Below are 17,351 nucleotides of genomic sequence, written 5' to 3' on the forward strand. Positions count from 1 at the left end.
GCAGACTAGTTTAGGGAGGAGACAGGGAAACCACCAGAGCAGGTCAAGATCAACCTGAAGGAAGTGGGAGTCAGGGACAACCTACTAAAGGAAGTGCATGTGTGCCTTGTACATGCATGGGGTGGACCAAGGAAAAGATTTACCCTAAAAGAACAAAGTATGCTCCGACAAATCTATTGAAAGGAATGATTTACACTGGTGCTTCCTGCCCAAATGTTGAGACCAATGGCCTGGTGCTTCCTTCTTGAAACTAGGTTGCTCTACTTACATGAAACAAACTGGGCAGAGGTCAACCGTGAGAGCCTGAGCCTCCCCAAGTAAACAGCAAAAGATTCCCCAGGCCCAACAGCCCCCACCCCCACCTTCAAGGAAAGTGGATCTACCCGGAGCACGTAGGCCAGAGGAGGCAGGAGAAGAGGGTCAGTCTGTGAGCTCCGGGTACCTGGAGAACATGAATCTCCCGGGTGTACTGTCCCCATGAGGGTCACCGAGGAACCTATGGATCTTCCACTCTTCGCCCAGAATGTCTTCCCTCTATCCCCTCCACCTCCCCAAATTCCAGCACCAGGGGCCACCTCAGAGCCACAAATCCTGAAAGGACCACCCAGGTGACTCGGGCCCACACACCCCTCTTTCGGGGTACACTTGGTGGCAGGCTAGCAGGCTTTTGGCCTCAGCTGGTGGTGCCATATAACCAGATTCGTCACAGAGACCCATCTTTTATCAGTCCCAGGCCAGAAGTACGAAGACTGATCTTAACGATGTGGCCTGCCTGGGAAGTAAGGCGGCAGGCGTTGCCAGAATTGATGGGAACTGTGGCACAGGTGGGAAACCTGGTTTAACAAATTCTTCATTGATTCAGGGGACCACTTTCCTTGAGCCAAGTCTTGGCAAGCGGCCGGCGAAACTCGCAGGTCCCTTTCCTGGCTGCGTCCCCAGCCTCCAGCCTTCCCCGCCCCAGAGATGCCCCAGGAGCGGCCCCTCGGTGTAGGTAACGGGTGCCCGGGCGGCTCCGCTCCGCCGCCTAGAGCCTGGAAGCCGCCACTGCGGCCCAGGACAATCCGGCTACGCGGCCGGCGCCGACCCCGCACGCTGGAGTCCGCTGCCGCACGGCGCTGGCAGTCGGGGGTGGTGTCTGAAGTCAGGCGCTTCCTGCCTTTTCGTCGGCCCGGGTGCCCTGCTCGCGCCGCCGGGCTCTGGGATCCCAGGTCGCCCCGCCCAGCAGCCCGCGCCCTGCTCGGTGCGCTCAGCGTCCCCGCCCCTTACCCCAAACCCCCACCCTCTGTGCCCTCAGGGGGGCACCCCCATCGGGGCGGGAGGTGGGGGTCAGCTGTGCCCGGGTCGCCGAGTGGCGAGGAGGTGACGGTAGCCGCCTTCCTATTTCCGCCCGGCGGGCAGCGCTGCGGGGCGAGTGCCAGCAGAGAGGCGCTCGGTCCTCCCTCCGCCCTCCCGCGCCGGGGGCAGGCCCTGCCTAGTCTGCGTCTTTTTCCCCCGCACCGCGGCGCCGCTCCGCCACTCGGGCACCGCAGGTAGGGCAGGAGGCTGGAGAGCCTGCTGCCCGCCCGCCCGTAAAATGGTCCCCTCGGCTGGACAGCTCGCCCTGTTCGCTCTGGGTACGTACGCCGGCTGCGGCGCCCCCTGCGCCCCGCGACACCCTGCTTCCCCCGGTCCCCGCCGAGTTCCCCTTTCCGGGGGTTTCTGCGCCCGCCTGAGAGAGTGGAGAGAAGCGAGTAGTCTCAATGGGTTGGCGCCTGGGAGGCAAGGGGAGTCATTAAGAATGACAAAGAGGGGACTGTCCGGTCGAGCGCTGAGGCTTCCCCGGGAAAGTGGCTGCCTGGGCCGTGCGTGAGAACACCTGGGAAGGGGAAGCGGAGTGTGAACGGGCTTGAACTTTAATCCGCCGCAGCTGTGTGTCTGCTCAGACGCATGCCTACACCTACCTGCTTACCTGGCTGCCTCCAAGCCCGGCTCAGCCGGCGTCGCTGGCGTGTAGACTGGGCTGCCTCGGAACGGGGGCCGGCGTCTAACCCTCTGGCCGGGTCTTGCCTGCGCCCCTTTGGCACCCCCTGCCCACCTCTAAGCCCCAGCGACGAGCAGAGATGTTCAGGATCGGCAGAGGCGCCCTCGATCTCCTTTCAGAGCTCTTGAGCTTTGGGGGTAGGTTTTGGATTTTTGTGCGGATTAATGGTTCCTTTAATTAACTTCCCTGGGAGAAGTGGTTTCGGTGTCAGCCGAGGGCAGGAGCGAAACCCTAGACCGAGTGTTGCCAGTTTCCTTTGAGTATGTCCTTGGAAATGAAGGAGGGATGGGAAAGGTGAGGGGAAGTTAAACCCCTCTCCCGGGTCGGGTCTGCGGAGCGGTGCGTTTTTTGGCGGTGAAGTTCAAGGGTCTGTCTGGACGCGGTGAGGGCGCAGCGCCGCGCGCCTCCTGGCCAATTCTTGCCCCTTGTGCTGGTGGGTCTCTCTGGTGTTGAGATAGCTGATCAATAGCGCGGGTGTCCTGGTTATTGCTAGTCTTCCGTGAAGTGAATTGTTCGTTCGATATGCCCCGAGTTTAACCCTGTATAGCATGCGGCTCGCTGCAGGGTGGTTAGAGTCTGTGGAAAGCCATGGAACTCCTCCCCAGAAATGCCCAGAGCCGCAGCCTCACCCAGCTCCGTGTACAACTACAGGGGGTTCGCGGCCCCGCCTGCAAGCCTGCCCTAGAAACGCTGATTAAAAACCGCAGCAGAAGGGGAGGCATCCTGTAAGAGAAATACAAGGCAGTCTTGGAACCGGATGCTCCCAGCTACACCCTTACCTGAAACTCACCAGCAGGTAACATGGGTATGGGAGGCTTTTCCCCCACATTTTTGAAGAATTGCCTTTTTTGTGTGCATGTATTGACTGTTGCTCTGATTTAAATTTTAGAAAAAGCAATAAAACATTACCAATACAAGGGAAGCTTCCTGGATATAATTATCCCTTGTAATGTTTTTGCAAATAATAGTAGTAAGTAGTAGTAATAATAACAGCTGATGCTATTCGAGCATTTTACTCTGTGTCAGACACAGTCCAAGTGCTTTACATTTATTCATGCAGTTTTCACACCAACCGGATAAAGAAGGTGTTAATATTATTCTTATTATATAGCAGAGGAAAGTAAAGCACACAGGGTCCACAGTAAGTAGCTGGACCAGGATTGTCGAAGAACGTGGAAGGAATGTGAATATGAAAAGTCACCTAACTTGTGGTCATTATAGTCCCATCTCTCTTTTGGGACTTTGCCTTAAAGAGAGATTATGTGGAATACCCTGGAACTTGTTGTTAAATTGAGTTTCCTATTGAATTCCTGGGATCTCAAGGTGGTTATTCGGTAAAAATTAGAGGCAGGAAATGATGAAGATAAGCACATTTGAGTAAGTGTTTGAAAGCTGTCCCTACACCCCACACTTCCATCCCAGAACTCTCCCCCACAAAGACTGCATTCATTCATCGTGTAATTTTTCTCTTTTGCCTGAATGTTCTTTTCAGCTTGATCTTTGTTTCCTTCTTTAAGAAAATGATGTATAAACTTTAAAAGATTGATCAATATGTAAAAGCTTGCTCACACAGTTCCAAAATGTGAGCAGTTGAAAAAATTGGAGGAAAAAAAAGGCAGGAGTAATTTACACCAGTGAGGACTCCTTTTTATTTATATGTCTTTAAAAGAAAAATCAGAGCTGTGAATTCTGTGCGTTTACTAGAACTGCTGCCTCCCACATATAGCTTTACTTTGCACATTTCCTTCAAAGCTGCTTTCCCCTCTGATTTTTCTTAAATAGTTGAAGGCAGTTCCAGGAGAATCAACCAGTGTTCCTTCGCTACCCAAGATCTAGGAAACCTTCGTGGGGCTAGTCTGAGAAGGAACTGGCTGTTAGGAGTCTCGGTTAATGTTTGATTACTTGGAACCTGAGCATTGATTAATGTTTTCAGTAAGAGAATGTGAAGACTGTTGCCCAAATGGCAACACTGGAAACATAACCCAGGTTCCTGTGGTGGCTGCCCTCCCATGTCAGGTTTCCATCACTGGCAGGCAGACCGCACGGGGGCTTGGCATTTCCAGTTACATTTCCTCCTCTGTGTTCACGGAGCAAGATGTGTGATCTTGGGCAAGTTACTTAGCTTTTCTATGCCTTGTTTTTCTCACCTGCAAAATGGGGATATTAATAGGGTTGTTGAATATATTTAATGTATGCAGAAGGGTGCCTGGTATGTAGTAAGAGCTTAATCTTATCATCATCATCATCATCATTGTTGTTACTTTGAGCCCCATTGAATTCCAGACATCATTGCAGGTTATGTGAGTTGTATAACTGGGAGAGTTTGTAGGTTTTCGTTTATCTCATCTCCATGCTCTTTACCATTCCTTAGAAAAATATCACCCAACCTAAAAACCTACCTAGGTAATTTCTGGTGAATATTATTTGGCCGATGACAAATTCAAGCAAATCTGGAGGGTTTTTTTGTTTTGTTTTGTTTTTTTGGTTTTTTGTTTTTTGAGACGGAGTCTCGCTCTGTCTCCCAGGCTGGAGTGCAGTGGCGCGATCTCGGCTCACTGCAAGCTCCGCCTCCCGGGTTCACGCCATTCTGCCTCAGCCTCCCGATGAGCTGGGACTACAGGCGCCCGCCACCACGCCCGGCTAATTTTTTAAATATATTTTTAGTACAGACGGGGTTTCACCGTGTTAGCCAGGATGGTCTGCATCTCCTGACCGCGTGATCCACCCACCTCAGCCTCCCAAAGTGCTGGGATTACAGGCGTGAGCCACCGTGCCCGGCCCTGGAGGTTCTTTTAGACATCATGAATTCTTTAATTCTTTTTAATTTTTAAACCTTTTTAATTTTAATTATTTAATTCTTTAATTTTTTATGCAAATTTTTTGTATCTCCTTTAGTATTCAATGATCAGTTGTTTATGGAAGTTAGCACTAAGTTCCGGTTTTGTCATCTGTAAAGTGAGAATAATAAAACTGTGCCCACCTCACAGGCTGTTGTAAGACTCAAATGAGATGGTAAATATGGAAGCTATTTATAAAAAAAATAAGGACTGCACACAAAATGCAACTGATCTTATGATACAAAAATGGATTTTATAATCCAGAGATAAGCTTTATTATTTTTATGGCAACTCCCGTAAGGACCGAATGTGGACCTAAAGAATGATGTCATAGGAAATGAAGTAGCATTAAGGATGGGCAGAGGCGAAATAGATCACCTTCCCTGTTTAAGTCAGGACTGAGGGACCAGTACGGGAACTGAAAGAAGACGTTTCTTTTCTCTGTTACCTGGACGTGATGTCTTTCAGAGTAGACAGTGGAGGTTTTCCTAGGACACATGTTTTCTGTATTGGGCAGCCATAATTAGGGAGTGTTCACTTAGGACATGGGCTGTAAAGCTGTATATGGAAGCCTTAGAGGCTGAGTTTTCCATATTTGCTTTTCCAGATTTTGGGTTCCTCAGGATAAAGTGATCTTTCTATAAATACTCAATGTCCCCTGCAAAGGGGACTTTTCTTATAGGAATAAGTGATGCTTCTTGTTACTGTTACTGTGGCAACATATGAAAAATAGATGACTTTTCCATTAGGCCTAAGGACCTTTTCAAAGTGTGTCTTGAACAAGGTCCTACTCTTTGCACTGCCCTCTAAAAGGGATGGGCAACGGGAAGAGGAGGTTTGGTTAATGGAAATGAAAACGGCTTGTACACACTGAATTAGGCATCTTGTGCTTGGTGTCACACTCAAAACCTCTGTAGTATCTTCTACAGCAGGCCTTACATTGGAATGATCTGGAGGGCTGGTTAAAATGGATGGCCAGGCCCCCTCCACTGCAGTTGTGATTCTGTAGGTGGGAGGTTTGCCTGGCTAACAAGTTCCCAGGTGTGGCTTATGTTGCTGATGGGGAAAGGGCAGAAGGGACCCTTGGAGAACCACTGCTTTTCAGTCAGTTGCTGTTAGGGAAACTTTTGGCTTAACCAATTGCATGTTACCTAAAGTACGTTCAGACGCTTGTAAATGCCACCGTGAATTTACAAGCTATTATTAAAGGCACTTTAAGGCCTGTCGTGCTGACCAGGACAGAGTTAGCCCTCTTGCTGAGACCTCTTCATTTTAAGTGTTCTTGTTCTTTATCCATGGAAAATGTAACGATCCCATGTTATTAAACTTAAGCTTGCCAGTGCTAATCATGTCACCTTTTCCTTTGGATTACCAAAAGCTGACCGTTGTTTTGCTGCCGTTTCAAATATTTTTAATCACCTAATTAAAAAATATGAACATAGCTCTTTGCTAAAGGGCTAATATGTTTAAGATTGCACTTAGATAGAGGAAGACTGGGAGACTTTTATGGTGGCTTTTGGTTTTGTTTAGCCTTTTCTTCCCCCTAGGAAATGTCAGGTATAAAAATCTTTCATAGACTCAAGAAAGCCAGAAATCTACACTACCAAAACCATCTCTTAGGAGCTCTTCAAGTTCAAGGCACATTCCCTTTAGAATAACACTACAAATCTAGGTAAAAACTGGGTAAAATGGTAAATTCTGTTAAAGATTACACATTTGTTATACTGAGTATGACTTAAGAAATAAATAGTTGCTACCTGGGCTTAGAAAAAGTTGGAAGTTTATTGAGATGGAATTTAATGTATTTTGCTAGTATTCTAAGTCAGAGGAAGCAAATTTGTTTCACATGGAGCTGCTCCCCTAATCAAGTGAGTTCTACGCCTAGCACTTTTGGCTTTAATTTTTGTTGTTGTTGTTCCCTTACTGTGAAAGGCTTTCTGTTTTCTTCACCTTCGCATTTGTACCCTTGAAGTATTTGCTGCTGCTTAGGGTTTCCTCAAGACGGAACCCCTTTATGTAACAACCAGGCTGCCATTGCTTCACCTGTTTTCATCTTGGAATGTGTTAACTTTTCCAGCTGGGAACCCCGGTAGCAGAGCCCTGGCCCCATGTGTTCTGGTTTGGATTAATGTTGATTGGTGCTTAACCTCTCTCCTCTATCAGTTTGAGGGCTTCTTCCTCCTCACCTCTGTGTTTGGCACCTCTGAGCACAGGCCGAGCCTCAGCAGGGACCAATAAGTATTTGATGACCTCGTGGGGACCCAGTGCAGGATACTCTGAGGTACTCAGTTGGCAAACACTTGGTGGTGTTCATGTTAATCCTGAAAAATTCTTTATTATGGCAATCAAGGGTGGTTGCATATAAAGTCTTGCATCACTAATGCTGGTAGTCTTCAGGATAGCATTTTATTGTTTTAAAAAATAGATTATAATTTAATGTCTTCACAATTGCAAATCATATTTTTTCTCTAGAACACTTGGAAAATTAAGACAAGTGTAAGAGAGTGTTTTCATGACCTATAATTCCACCACTGAAAGATAACTGATTCACATTTTGTTTTAGAACCTGATGGATCTATTCTTTATAGTATACTATCTATCTATAGATATATATCTCTATATATATCTATAGATAGTATATATATAGATAGTATATATTGTATAATATAGTATACTATATTATATATAGTATACTATCTATATATATAATATAGTAGTATAAGTATAGATAGTATACTATCTATACTTATTCTATTTTTATACTATTATATAGATAGTGTAAGTATTCTTTAAAAGCATATATGAATTCCAGTGGGTTCACACTGTTTAATGTACTTGTTTTTGTAACTTAATCTTTCATAATAGTTTTTGTTTGTTTTTCGTGTTTTTTTTTTTTTCTTGAGATGGAGGCTCGCTCTGTTGCCCAGGCTGGAGTGCAGTGGCACGATCTAGGCTCACTGCAACCTCTGTCTCCCAGGTTTAAGTGATTTCCAGCTAATTTTTGTGTTTTTAGTAGAGACAGGATTTCTTCTTGTTGGCCAGGCTGGTCTTGAACTCCTGACCTCAGGCAATCTGCCCGCCTCGGCCTCCCAAAGTGCTGGATTACAGGCGTGAGCCACCGTGCCCAGCCAACAAACATTTTTTGAGTCATTAAACATTCATCTATAGCATTTCTAGTGGCTGGGAAATACTCCCTTGACTACATTTATTGTAACGACTTTTGAAGCACTTTGACCATATAGATTTTTCCTATTTGTCACTATTATGAATAATCCACACATTGTTGTGGGAATATTAACCGATACAACATTTTTTTAAAAGTCAGCGTGGCAATAGCTACAAATTTTAAGTGGGCATAACTTCTGAGTCATCAATTTCACTTTTTGATATATCCTACATAAATACATGTTGAAATGTGCAAAGAAAAATGTAGAAGATGGTGACTATTGAATTGTTTGTAAGAACAAGTTGCTAGTACCACACTGCTATAATTATTTAAGGAGATTTCTTAAATCCTTTATTTTTCTATGTCAGTACAATGATTTACTGTGTAGCTATTTAAAAGATTTAGCTATTAAAAGGTTTTCTGGCCAAGCAAGGTGGCTCACACCTGTAATCCCAGCCCTTTGGGAGGTTGATGCAGGCAGATCACTTGAGCCCAGGAGTTCAAGACCAGCCTGGGCAACATAGTGAGACTCCCACCATGGCTGGATCAAAGATGGCCAGATAGGAACAGCTTTGTCTGCAGCTCCCAGTGAGAGACTCCCCACAATCTCTGCAAAAAAAAAGAAAAAAGAAAAATTAGCGGGGTGTGGTAGTGCGTGCCTGTAGTCCCAGCTACTTGGGAGGCTGAGGCTGGTGGATCACTGGAGCCTGGGAGGTTGAGGTTGCAGTGAGTCATGATTGAGCCACTGCACTCCAGCCTGGCCCTGTCTCAAAAAAAAAAAAAAAAAAAAAGGTTTTTCATTGGGATGGAGAGAGGGAGCAAGTGTTGAAAAACTATCTATTGGGCACCATTCTTACTATCTGGGTAACAATGAATTGTACCCCAAATCACAGAATTACACGATATACCCATGTAACAAACCTGCACATGTACCCCGAATCTAAAAATAAAAGTTGACATTAAAAATAAAAATAAAGTAATGAAGGGTTTTCACAATACACTAAATTTAAAAGGGCAGGTTCCAGTACTATATGTATAGTACAGTGTCTTGCTCTGAATTGGTTAATTTTTTATAAGAAGCATATATTAAATCTATAGTGCCTAAAGTCAAAGAAGTAATACAACAGGCATTCTTGTACAGAAATGTTTGGCACATCTTGTAATATTTAGAATAAATTTCTAGAAATTGGCCTTTTCTCTCACTTTCTTGATCTTCCATAACACTGTAAGTTAGATTTAACATTTGCCAAGTTGATTGGAGAAAAATGATCTCAGCCCAGTTTTCATATGTAGTATTTGTTAGGGTCAGTAAATTTGTTGGACATTTGTCATTTTGCTACTTGCATCTTAACCTTTAAAATTTTTTTTCTTATTGATTGATCATCCTTTTCTTGGAGTTTTATAATAACACTTTATATGAAAAGAATAGTAATCCTTTTTCCGTCATACATTGCAAGTATTTTCCCCCATTTATTTTTTATCTTTTACTGTTTTGTTTATGGTATTTTGACATACCTAAGGTTTTTATTTTTATGTAGCAGAAACTGCATCTTTCCCCATTAGTGTTCTACCTTTACTTATATATTTAGAAAAACCTTTTCTTATTCCAAGATATGCCAATATTTTCTTACTTTTTTTCTTGTAATTCTTTAGTGATCTCATATATTATGTTGAAATATTTTATCTATAATTTTTCTAGGGTATGTTGTGAGATGTAACTCATTTTCATTATTTGAAACAGTTAACCAGTTAGTAGTCTAAAATGCTATTTATGGAATAATCTACCCTTCCCCCTGTGGTTTGAAATTCCATTTTCATCATATGACAAATTCTGGTTTTTTTAAACAACTAAAACCGGTTCTTTGTAAAATGATAAGATCTGGGGCATACTGTGGCATAGGAACTAAGCGCACAAGACTTGGACTCTCACAGACTCTGGATTCAAATCTCAGCTCTGCCCTACTAGCAGTTTAAAATGAGACACAATATGCTTTCTTCTTCTTCCTCTTCTTCTTCTTCTTTTTCTTCGTCTTCATCTTCGTCTTCTTTGTCTTCTTCATCTCCTTCGTCTCCTTTGTGTCCTTCATCTCCTTGGTCTCCTTCCAACATTTTTACAATTTTTAATTCTTGTGGGTACATAGTAGGTATATATATTTATAGGGTACCTGAGATATTTTTATATATAGGCATGCAATGTGTAATAAACACATCAAGGTGAATGGAGCGTCTGTGACCTCAAGCATTTATCCCTTGTGATACAAACAATCCAATTATACTCTTTTAGCTATTTTAAAATGTAAAATTAAATTATTATTGACTATAGTCCTCTGTTCTGCTATCAAATACTAGATCTTATTCTTTCTAACTATTTTTTGTACGCTTTAACCACCTCCACTCCCACACCACCCACTACCCTTTCTAGCCTCTGGTAACCATCATTCGACTCTGTCTCCATGAGTTCAATTGTTTTCATTTTCAGCTGCCATGAATAAGTGAGAACATGTGAAGTTTATCTTTCTGTGCCTGGTTTATTTTCATATGCTAAATTCTTAAGTATTGGAATCTGTTTATGGAATATCAGTTTGGTTCCATTATTTGGTATTTTTGCCCTTATTGTGAATTTGTTCACTCATTTATTCTGCAAATAATTACCAAGCACCTGTTCTGTGCTGGGACCACTTCTAGATGCTAGGGATTCAGCCAAGAATGAGGCAGAGTTCCAGTTCTCGTGGACCTGTGTTCTAATGTGGGAGACATTTCCCCCTGCTATCTATTCTAATTGGTTATTGCTGGTATATAAAAGCTTTTTTTTCATATTTCTATCTTAACGAGTTTTGTTAATTCTAATAGTCCTTCAGTTGATCCTCTTAGGTTTTCTAGGTAGATGATCATTTAAGCTTGAATAATAATAACTTTGCCTCCTTCCTTTTAATATTTTAATCTCTTATTAAATATCTTATTTTAATCTTTTATTAAATATTAAATTATTAATATTTGAATCTCTTCTTACTTATAGCATAGACCAGGACTTTAAGGGCATGGTTTCTTAAAAGGCAGTAGATATCCTTGTATTTTTCATGGCTTTACGGGTAATGTTTGTGCAATTAACAGTTAAGTATGAAGCTGACTTTTTGGTTATATATTATATATACACATATATTCTTTATGATGTTAAAATATGTTTCTCATCATAATTTACTAAAAGAGTTGGCATTTTTTGTTTTGTTAGTTTTTTAAAGCAGGAGGCAATAATGTGTGGGTTTTTTCCCTCAAATGTTTTGAGGACATTGATTGACTCAATTATGTTAAAGCCACCTTTAAATTCTTGAAATAAACTCTTCTTGGCTATGTGGTATTATTCTCTGTATAAACTGCTAGATCTGCTCCATTATGAAGTATTTGGGGCTTTGTTTTCTTTTTTAGATTTTGATATCAATATTATGTCAGCTTTATAAAATAAATTTTAAAGCATCTCATCTTTTTTGTGTTCTGCCAGTTGAAGTATCAGGATAACCAATAATTTTGTGAAGGCTTGAAAGAAATTGCTAAGAAGCTTCTGGCCTGGTCCCTTTTTAGTGGTCAGTTCAAATTTTCTACTTTTTGAGTCAGTTTTGGTAATTACATATTTTCCTCACAATCTATTCAACTCAAATTTCTAAAATTTTAGCATAGATTTATAAATGAACTCCTTTTAATTAAAGAAACATTTTTTGTATCTGTGGCCCCAGTTAATGTAGTCTTTTTTTTTCTTTTCTTTTCTTTTTTTTTTTGAGACAGAGTCTCGCTCTGTTGCCCAGGCTAGGGTGAAGTGGCGCAATCTCAGCTCACTGCAACCTCTGCCTCCTGAGTTCAAGCAATTCTCGTGCCTCAGCCTCCCAAGTAGCTGGGATTATAGCTGTGTACCATGCCCAGCTAATTTTTGTATTCTTTAGTAGAGATGGGGTTTTGCCATGTTGGCCAGGCTGGTCTCAAACTCCTGAACTCAAGAGATCCACCTGCCTCAGCCTCCCAAAGTGCTGGGATTACGGGCATGAGCCACCATGCCAGGCCTAGTAATATGACTTTAACAAATGTGAAATAAAGTAAGTATCAAGGCCCCCAAGATAAGACATATTTTAAAGTTTGTTTTTCTTGATGATATTTAGAGGGAAAAAACCCTTCTTTTATTTTTAAGTTTTCTTTTTATTTTTTTTAGGTGGAGTTTCACTCTTGTTACCCAGGCTGGAGTGCAATGGCGCAATCTTGGCTCACTGCAACCTCCACCTCCCGGGTTCAAGCGATTCTCCTGCTTCAGCCTCCCAAGTACCTGGGATTACAGGCGCCCGCCACTACGCCCGGCTAATTTTTGTATTTTTAGTAGAGATAGGGTTTCACCATGTTGGCCAGGCTGGTCTCGAACTCCTGACCTTAAATGATCTGCCCACCTCGGCCTCCCAAAGTGCAAATACCCTTCTTTTAAATAAAATTGAAGGAAAAGTTTCATAAGTAACAGTGTTCCCATAAGACCAGGTAAATAACCTTAGTTTGTCTGCATACGTGCATATACCACAGTTGTTATAGCAATGCCACTTCTGATTTGGAGAGTATATGACATTGTAATTTGTAGCTGAGGCTGCTGAGCAGCATCTTGATGCTTTGTTAAACTTTAAAAAGCTTAAAAACCTCCAAATACACCTTAAAAACCTCCAAATTTACCATTGTGTCCATTAGGTGCACAACCGATGCTTATATGAGGGAATTTATTGTTGGTTGGTTGATTTTGTTTATTTTCTGCTGTGTTTTTAAAATCAGCACTTCTAGGTTAAAATATTAGATTCTTACAATGAGACCATATCTTCAGCTTGGGTTCCTTAGGGGCTTTAGTCTGAGTTTGAATGAGGTCAGTAAACAATTCTCCTAGGCGTTGAGAGGACAGATATACCTTTACTCGTTTTCATCATCTCTTGCCAGGTCTGAGGCATTCTCTTTGTAATTACTGTACTTCCAAGAGGCATAGGAGATTAACTGGCTAATAGTTCAGGTAATGTGGTCACACAAAAGCGGCTGAAGCTGATAAACAAGGGGTTTGCAATTACAGACTTTCCTCCCTTCCCTCTCCCAGTTCTTAGCAACTAACAAGGAAAACTCAAATTTATGATATATATATTTTTGGGGGGGTTGACAGAGCTTAAGATCTGTAACTTCCGCCATGGCAGCAGCCCTGAGGAATTGCCAAATGAATTATGGTGGCCATAACCTGTCCATCTTATTTGTCACCGAGCACAGTTGGAAACTTTTGGCTGGAACCCTTCTCACCTCGGGATGGTTTCTGGGTTTTAAGTTTTGCAATGGAGGATCGCATCATCAGGCCGGTCTGCGTGCTGTACACACTCCCTGCCAGCAAATTTCAACAATGACAGATGTTTTTTGCACATAGCAGACCTCGGGTGTTATAATTAGGGTTTCAGGGGATGAATCATAGGTCCCTGAACTGGAATGAAAGCAAGCCTGGGGCCTGAGCAGTTTTTAGGAATGTGAGGTAAACTCATAGATCACACAGATGGAGAATCCTTCTGGATCTGGACTCTCTCTGAATCTCATCAAGCACTCTCCTCCCCCAACAAAGAAAACCCTCAAAACAAGCACACCCCTGTGCTGGCCACAGCGCCGGCCTCTTCTCATTCATAGAACACGTGCATCCTCTGCTGCCATCTCCCTGTGTGAGCTCTTCACGACACACTCCTTTTCCACCAGCCTCAGTTCAATCCTGCACATTGTTTTCCCAAAATGAAGCAGAAATCAGAATCTGCAAACAGCGTGTAAAAACACCCCCAGATTGACTCACCAGAGACATCCTCTTACTAGATTTAACTGCCAGGTGTCCTACCAGCCTTCTTTCTGGGCAAGGATACAGATATTTGTATAGTCATTTTTTTCCCTTCACAACATTGCTAGATTCTGTTTTAAAATCTGCTTTTTGCTTACAGTACATGGGGAAAATATTTCTGTGGCAAACATATAAATATATCTATAAACTATTAATTTTTAATGGCTAGGATATATTCTGTTATACAACTCTTATCACTTATTAATCCATCGCTATTGATGGAGATATAGATTGCTTTAAACTTTTAAATATTCAAACCTGAAATGAAAATTCTTGCCAGAGTTATTATCAGCATTTTAAAATTATTTTCTATGGATGAATCATGAGAAATTGATCACTAGGTCAAAAGTTTCACACTTTTTTTGTCTCTTAATATATTTTGACAACAGAAAAGCTGTACACGTTTATACTTCTATTGTTTATGTGTGAATGGTTGTGAATATTTTCATTCTCTAGACTTTGCTAATTCTGCTGGCAAAATGGTATCTCATTTTAATTTGTATTTCTTTGGTTTTCAGTAAGATTGAATGCTGCTTCATGGTTGAGTATTTAAATTTATTTTCTTGTGAGTTACCTGTTTGTATCCCTAGGCCCTGTTTTGGGTAGGTTAGTGATTTTATTATTGATTTGTAAGCAGTTTTTAAAAATACACACTGAAAATATTTTGTCATCTTGCCTTTTAAATTTATGTGAGTTGTATTTAGGTTTACTAAAAGTGTAATTTTTTTGTTTTTAACCTTAGGGACTAAAAATCTGTTCATAATCCCTTTAAGATTTCTACTTTTGTGTAATACTTAGTCTTGGGGTAGAAAGGATTTTCTGTGACTCTTTGATCTCTGATTTCCCCTCATACATTTATGTAGTTACCTTCAAATCTAAATTTTAATTCTTTGGGTGTGGATTTTGGTGTAAGATGTGGGATAAACATCTAACTTGCCTTTTTGTCAAATAATGATCCAGTTATTCTAACATCATTTATTGAATAGTTTATTCTCCACTCACTGATCTCAAATCTCACTTTGTCACTTGATACATTCTTAGGAGTACTTGGGTCTGTCGAGTTTCTGTTCTGTTCCATTGATCTAACGATCATGGCTATAATGAACCACTCTTATGAGTTGGAATGTGTTATTGCACTAGAAAATTAAGGCAGAAAATATTCAGGACCAAGAAGATAAAGTGTATTCCAGTGGATACCCATCACTTCTAACCCTCATAATGAGACCTTGACTTCCCTCCTACCTAGGTGATGTTGAAGGGAAGGATTACTTACCACGTTTCTCTCTCTGTTCTCTGGCCATTCTCTCACTTGGCCAGAGACTGGTGGGCACTGGGTCTTACTGTACTGAAAGGCATGGTGAACCTGCTTATCCTCTCTCCTATTGTTTCTGGAACTTGGTGTTTTATAAGAATTGGGCCGGGTCATGAGGCAGGCCTGCAATCCTCCACATTCTGGTGAACTGACACTGTCTATTTTCATGTCCCCTTCTCAAATGGGAGTACTAGTGTAGAGTATGCCATGGCATATGTGGAACCACAGACCACACCTGGCACGGGAACAACTAGAGAATGAAAAAGGAACTTAAGTGGCAAGTCATAACATTGTTTTCTATATTAAAACAAACTTAGATGTGTTAATGAATAGGATGCAAGATTGAAATATCAAGGTTGTCTGGCTGTGGTGTCTCATACCTGTAATCTCAGCACTTTGGGAGGCCGAGGCGGGCAGATCACTTGAGGTCAGGAGTTCAAGACCAGCCTGGCCAACATGGTGAAACCCCAACTCTACTAAAAATATAAAAATTAGCTGGGCATAGTGGCAGGTGCCTGTAATCCCAGCTACTCGAGAAGCTGAGACAGGAGAATCGCTTGAACCTAGGAGGCGGAGGTTGCAGTGTGCTGAGATTGTGCCACTTCACTCCAGCCTGGGCGACAGAGTGAGACTCCACCTCAAACAAACAAACAAAAATATCAAAGTTAATTTTTAGGATAAAAGATAAGGCTTTATGTAAATTGTGATTTTTTTTCTTCCATTGGATTGCTTCAGGCTGTGTTCCCAGACTAGAGGAATAGGTATGAGTTCCCTCTCTCTGCCATTTTACGGGGGTTTTGATGGAAAAGTTTGAGAAGTATAGGCATACCTCAGAGATATAGCAGGCCCAGCTCCGGGCCACCACAATAAAGCAGATATCACAATAAAGTGAGTCACATGAACTTTTTGGTTTCCCGGTGCATATAAAAGTTATGTTTACACTATACTGTGTTCTATTAAGTGTGCAATAGCATTATGCCTAAACAAATTACATACCTTAATTAAAAATACTGTATTGTTTAAAATGCTAACAATTATCTAAGCCTTCAGCAAATCATAATCTTTGTTGGTGAAGGATCTCACCTTGATGTCGTTGGCTGCTGACTGATCAGGGTTGTGGTTGCTGAAGGTTAGGGTAACTGGAGCAATTTCTTAAAATAAGACAACGATGAAATTTGCCATGCTAATTGATTCTTCCTTTCATGAAAGATTTCTCTGTGGCATGTGATTCTGTTTGATAGCATTTTACTCATAGCAGAACTTCTTTCAGACTTGGAGTCAGTCCTCTCAAACCCTACCACTGCCTTACCAACTAAGTTTATGGAATACTCTAAGTCCTGTGTTGTCATTTCCACAATGTTCACAGCATCTTCACCAGGAGTAGATTCCATCTCAGGAAACCACTTTCTTTGTTCATCCAGAAGAAATAACTCTACATCTGTTCAAATTTTATTGAAATTGCAGCAATTCAGTCTCATCTTCAGGCTTTACTTCTAATTCCAGTTCTCTTGCTATTCCCACCACATCTGTAGTTGCTTCCTCCACTGAAGTCTCAAACCCCTCAAAGCCAGTCATCAGGGTTGGAATCAACTTCTTCCAAACTCCTATTAATGTTGATATTTTGACCTACTCCCGTGAATTACAAATGTTCTTAATGTCATCTAGAATGGTGAATCATTTCCACAAGATTTTTAATTTACTTTACCCAGACCCATCAGCAGAATCACAAATCTGTGGCAGCAATAGCATTATAAAATGTAGGTCTTAAGACTTGAAATTTGAAATTGCTCTTTAATGAGCATGGGCTGCATAGTGGTTGCTGTGTTAGCAGTCATGGAAACAACTTTAAGCTCCTTATACAGCTCCATCAGAGCTCTTGGGCGACCCAGGTGCATTGTCAGTGAATAGCAACATTTTGAAAGAAATGCTTTTTTTTTCTGAGCAGTAGATCTCAACAGTGGGCTTAAAATATTCCATAAACCATACTGTAAACAGATATGCTGTAATCAGGCTTTGCTGTTCCATTTGTAGAGGACAGGCAGAGTAGATTTAGCATAAGGACTTTGGAATCTTGAATGGTAAATGAACATTGGCTTCAACCTAAAGTCACCAGCTGCATTAGCCCCTAACAAGAGAATCAGCCTGTCTTT

General features: G+C 41.8%; 1 protein-coding gene across 4 annotated transcripts in view; it reads left to right on the plus strand.

The window, feature by feature from the left end:
- Positions 1 to 1,107: 1,107 nt before the first annotated feature.
- Positions 1,108 to 17,351, plus strand: part of TGFA (transforming growth factor alpha) — a 106,879-nt gene continuing 90,635 nt past the window's right edge. Inside the window, exon 1 of one of the 4 annotated variants that reach the window (XM_034953352.3) lies at positions 1,108 to 1,613. In XM_034953352.3, the coding sequence (XP_034809243.1) occupies positions 1,574 to 1,613 (40 nt within the window). In that variant the 5' untranslated portion in view covers positions 1,108 to 1,573. Of the gene's footprint in view, positions 1,614 to 1,665; positions 2,158 to 17,351 lie in introns of those variants that run through there. The other 3 variants (XM_034953351.3, XM_055107813.2, XM_055107812.2) reach the window with 3 other exon arrangements.

The sequence above is a fragment of the Pan paniscus genome, chromosome 12, assembly GCF_029289425.2.
Source record: "Pan paniscus chromosome 12, NHGRI_mPanPan1-v2.0_pri, whole genome shotgun sequence".
NCBI lineage: Eukaryota > Metazoa > Chordata > Mammalia > Primates > Hominidae > Pan > Pan paniscus.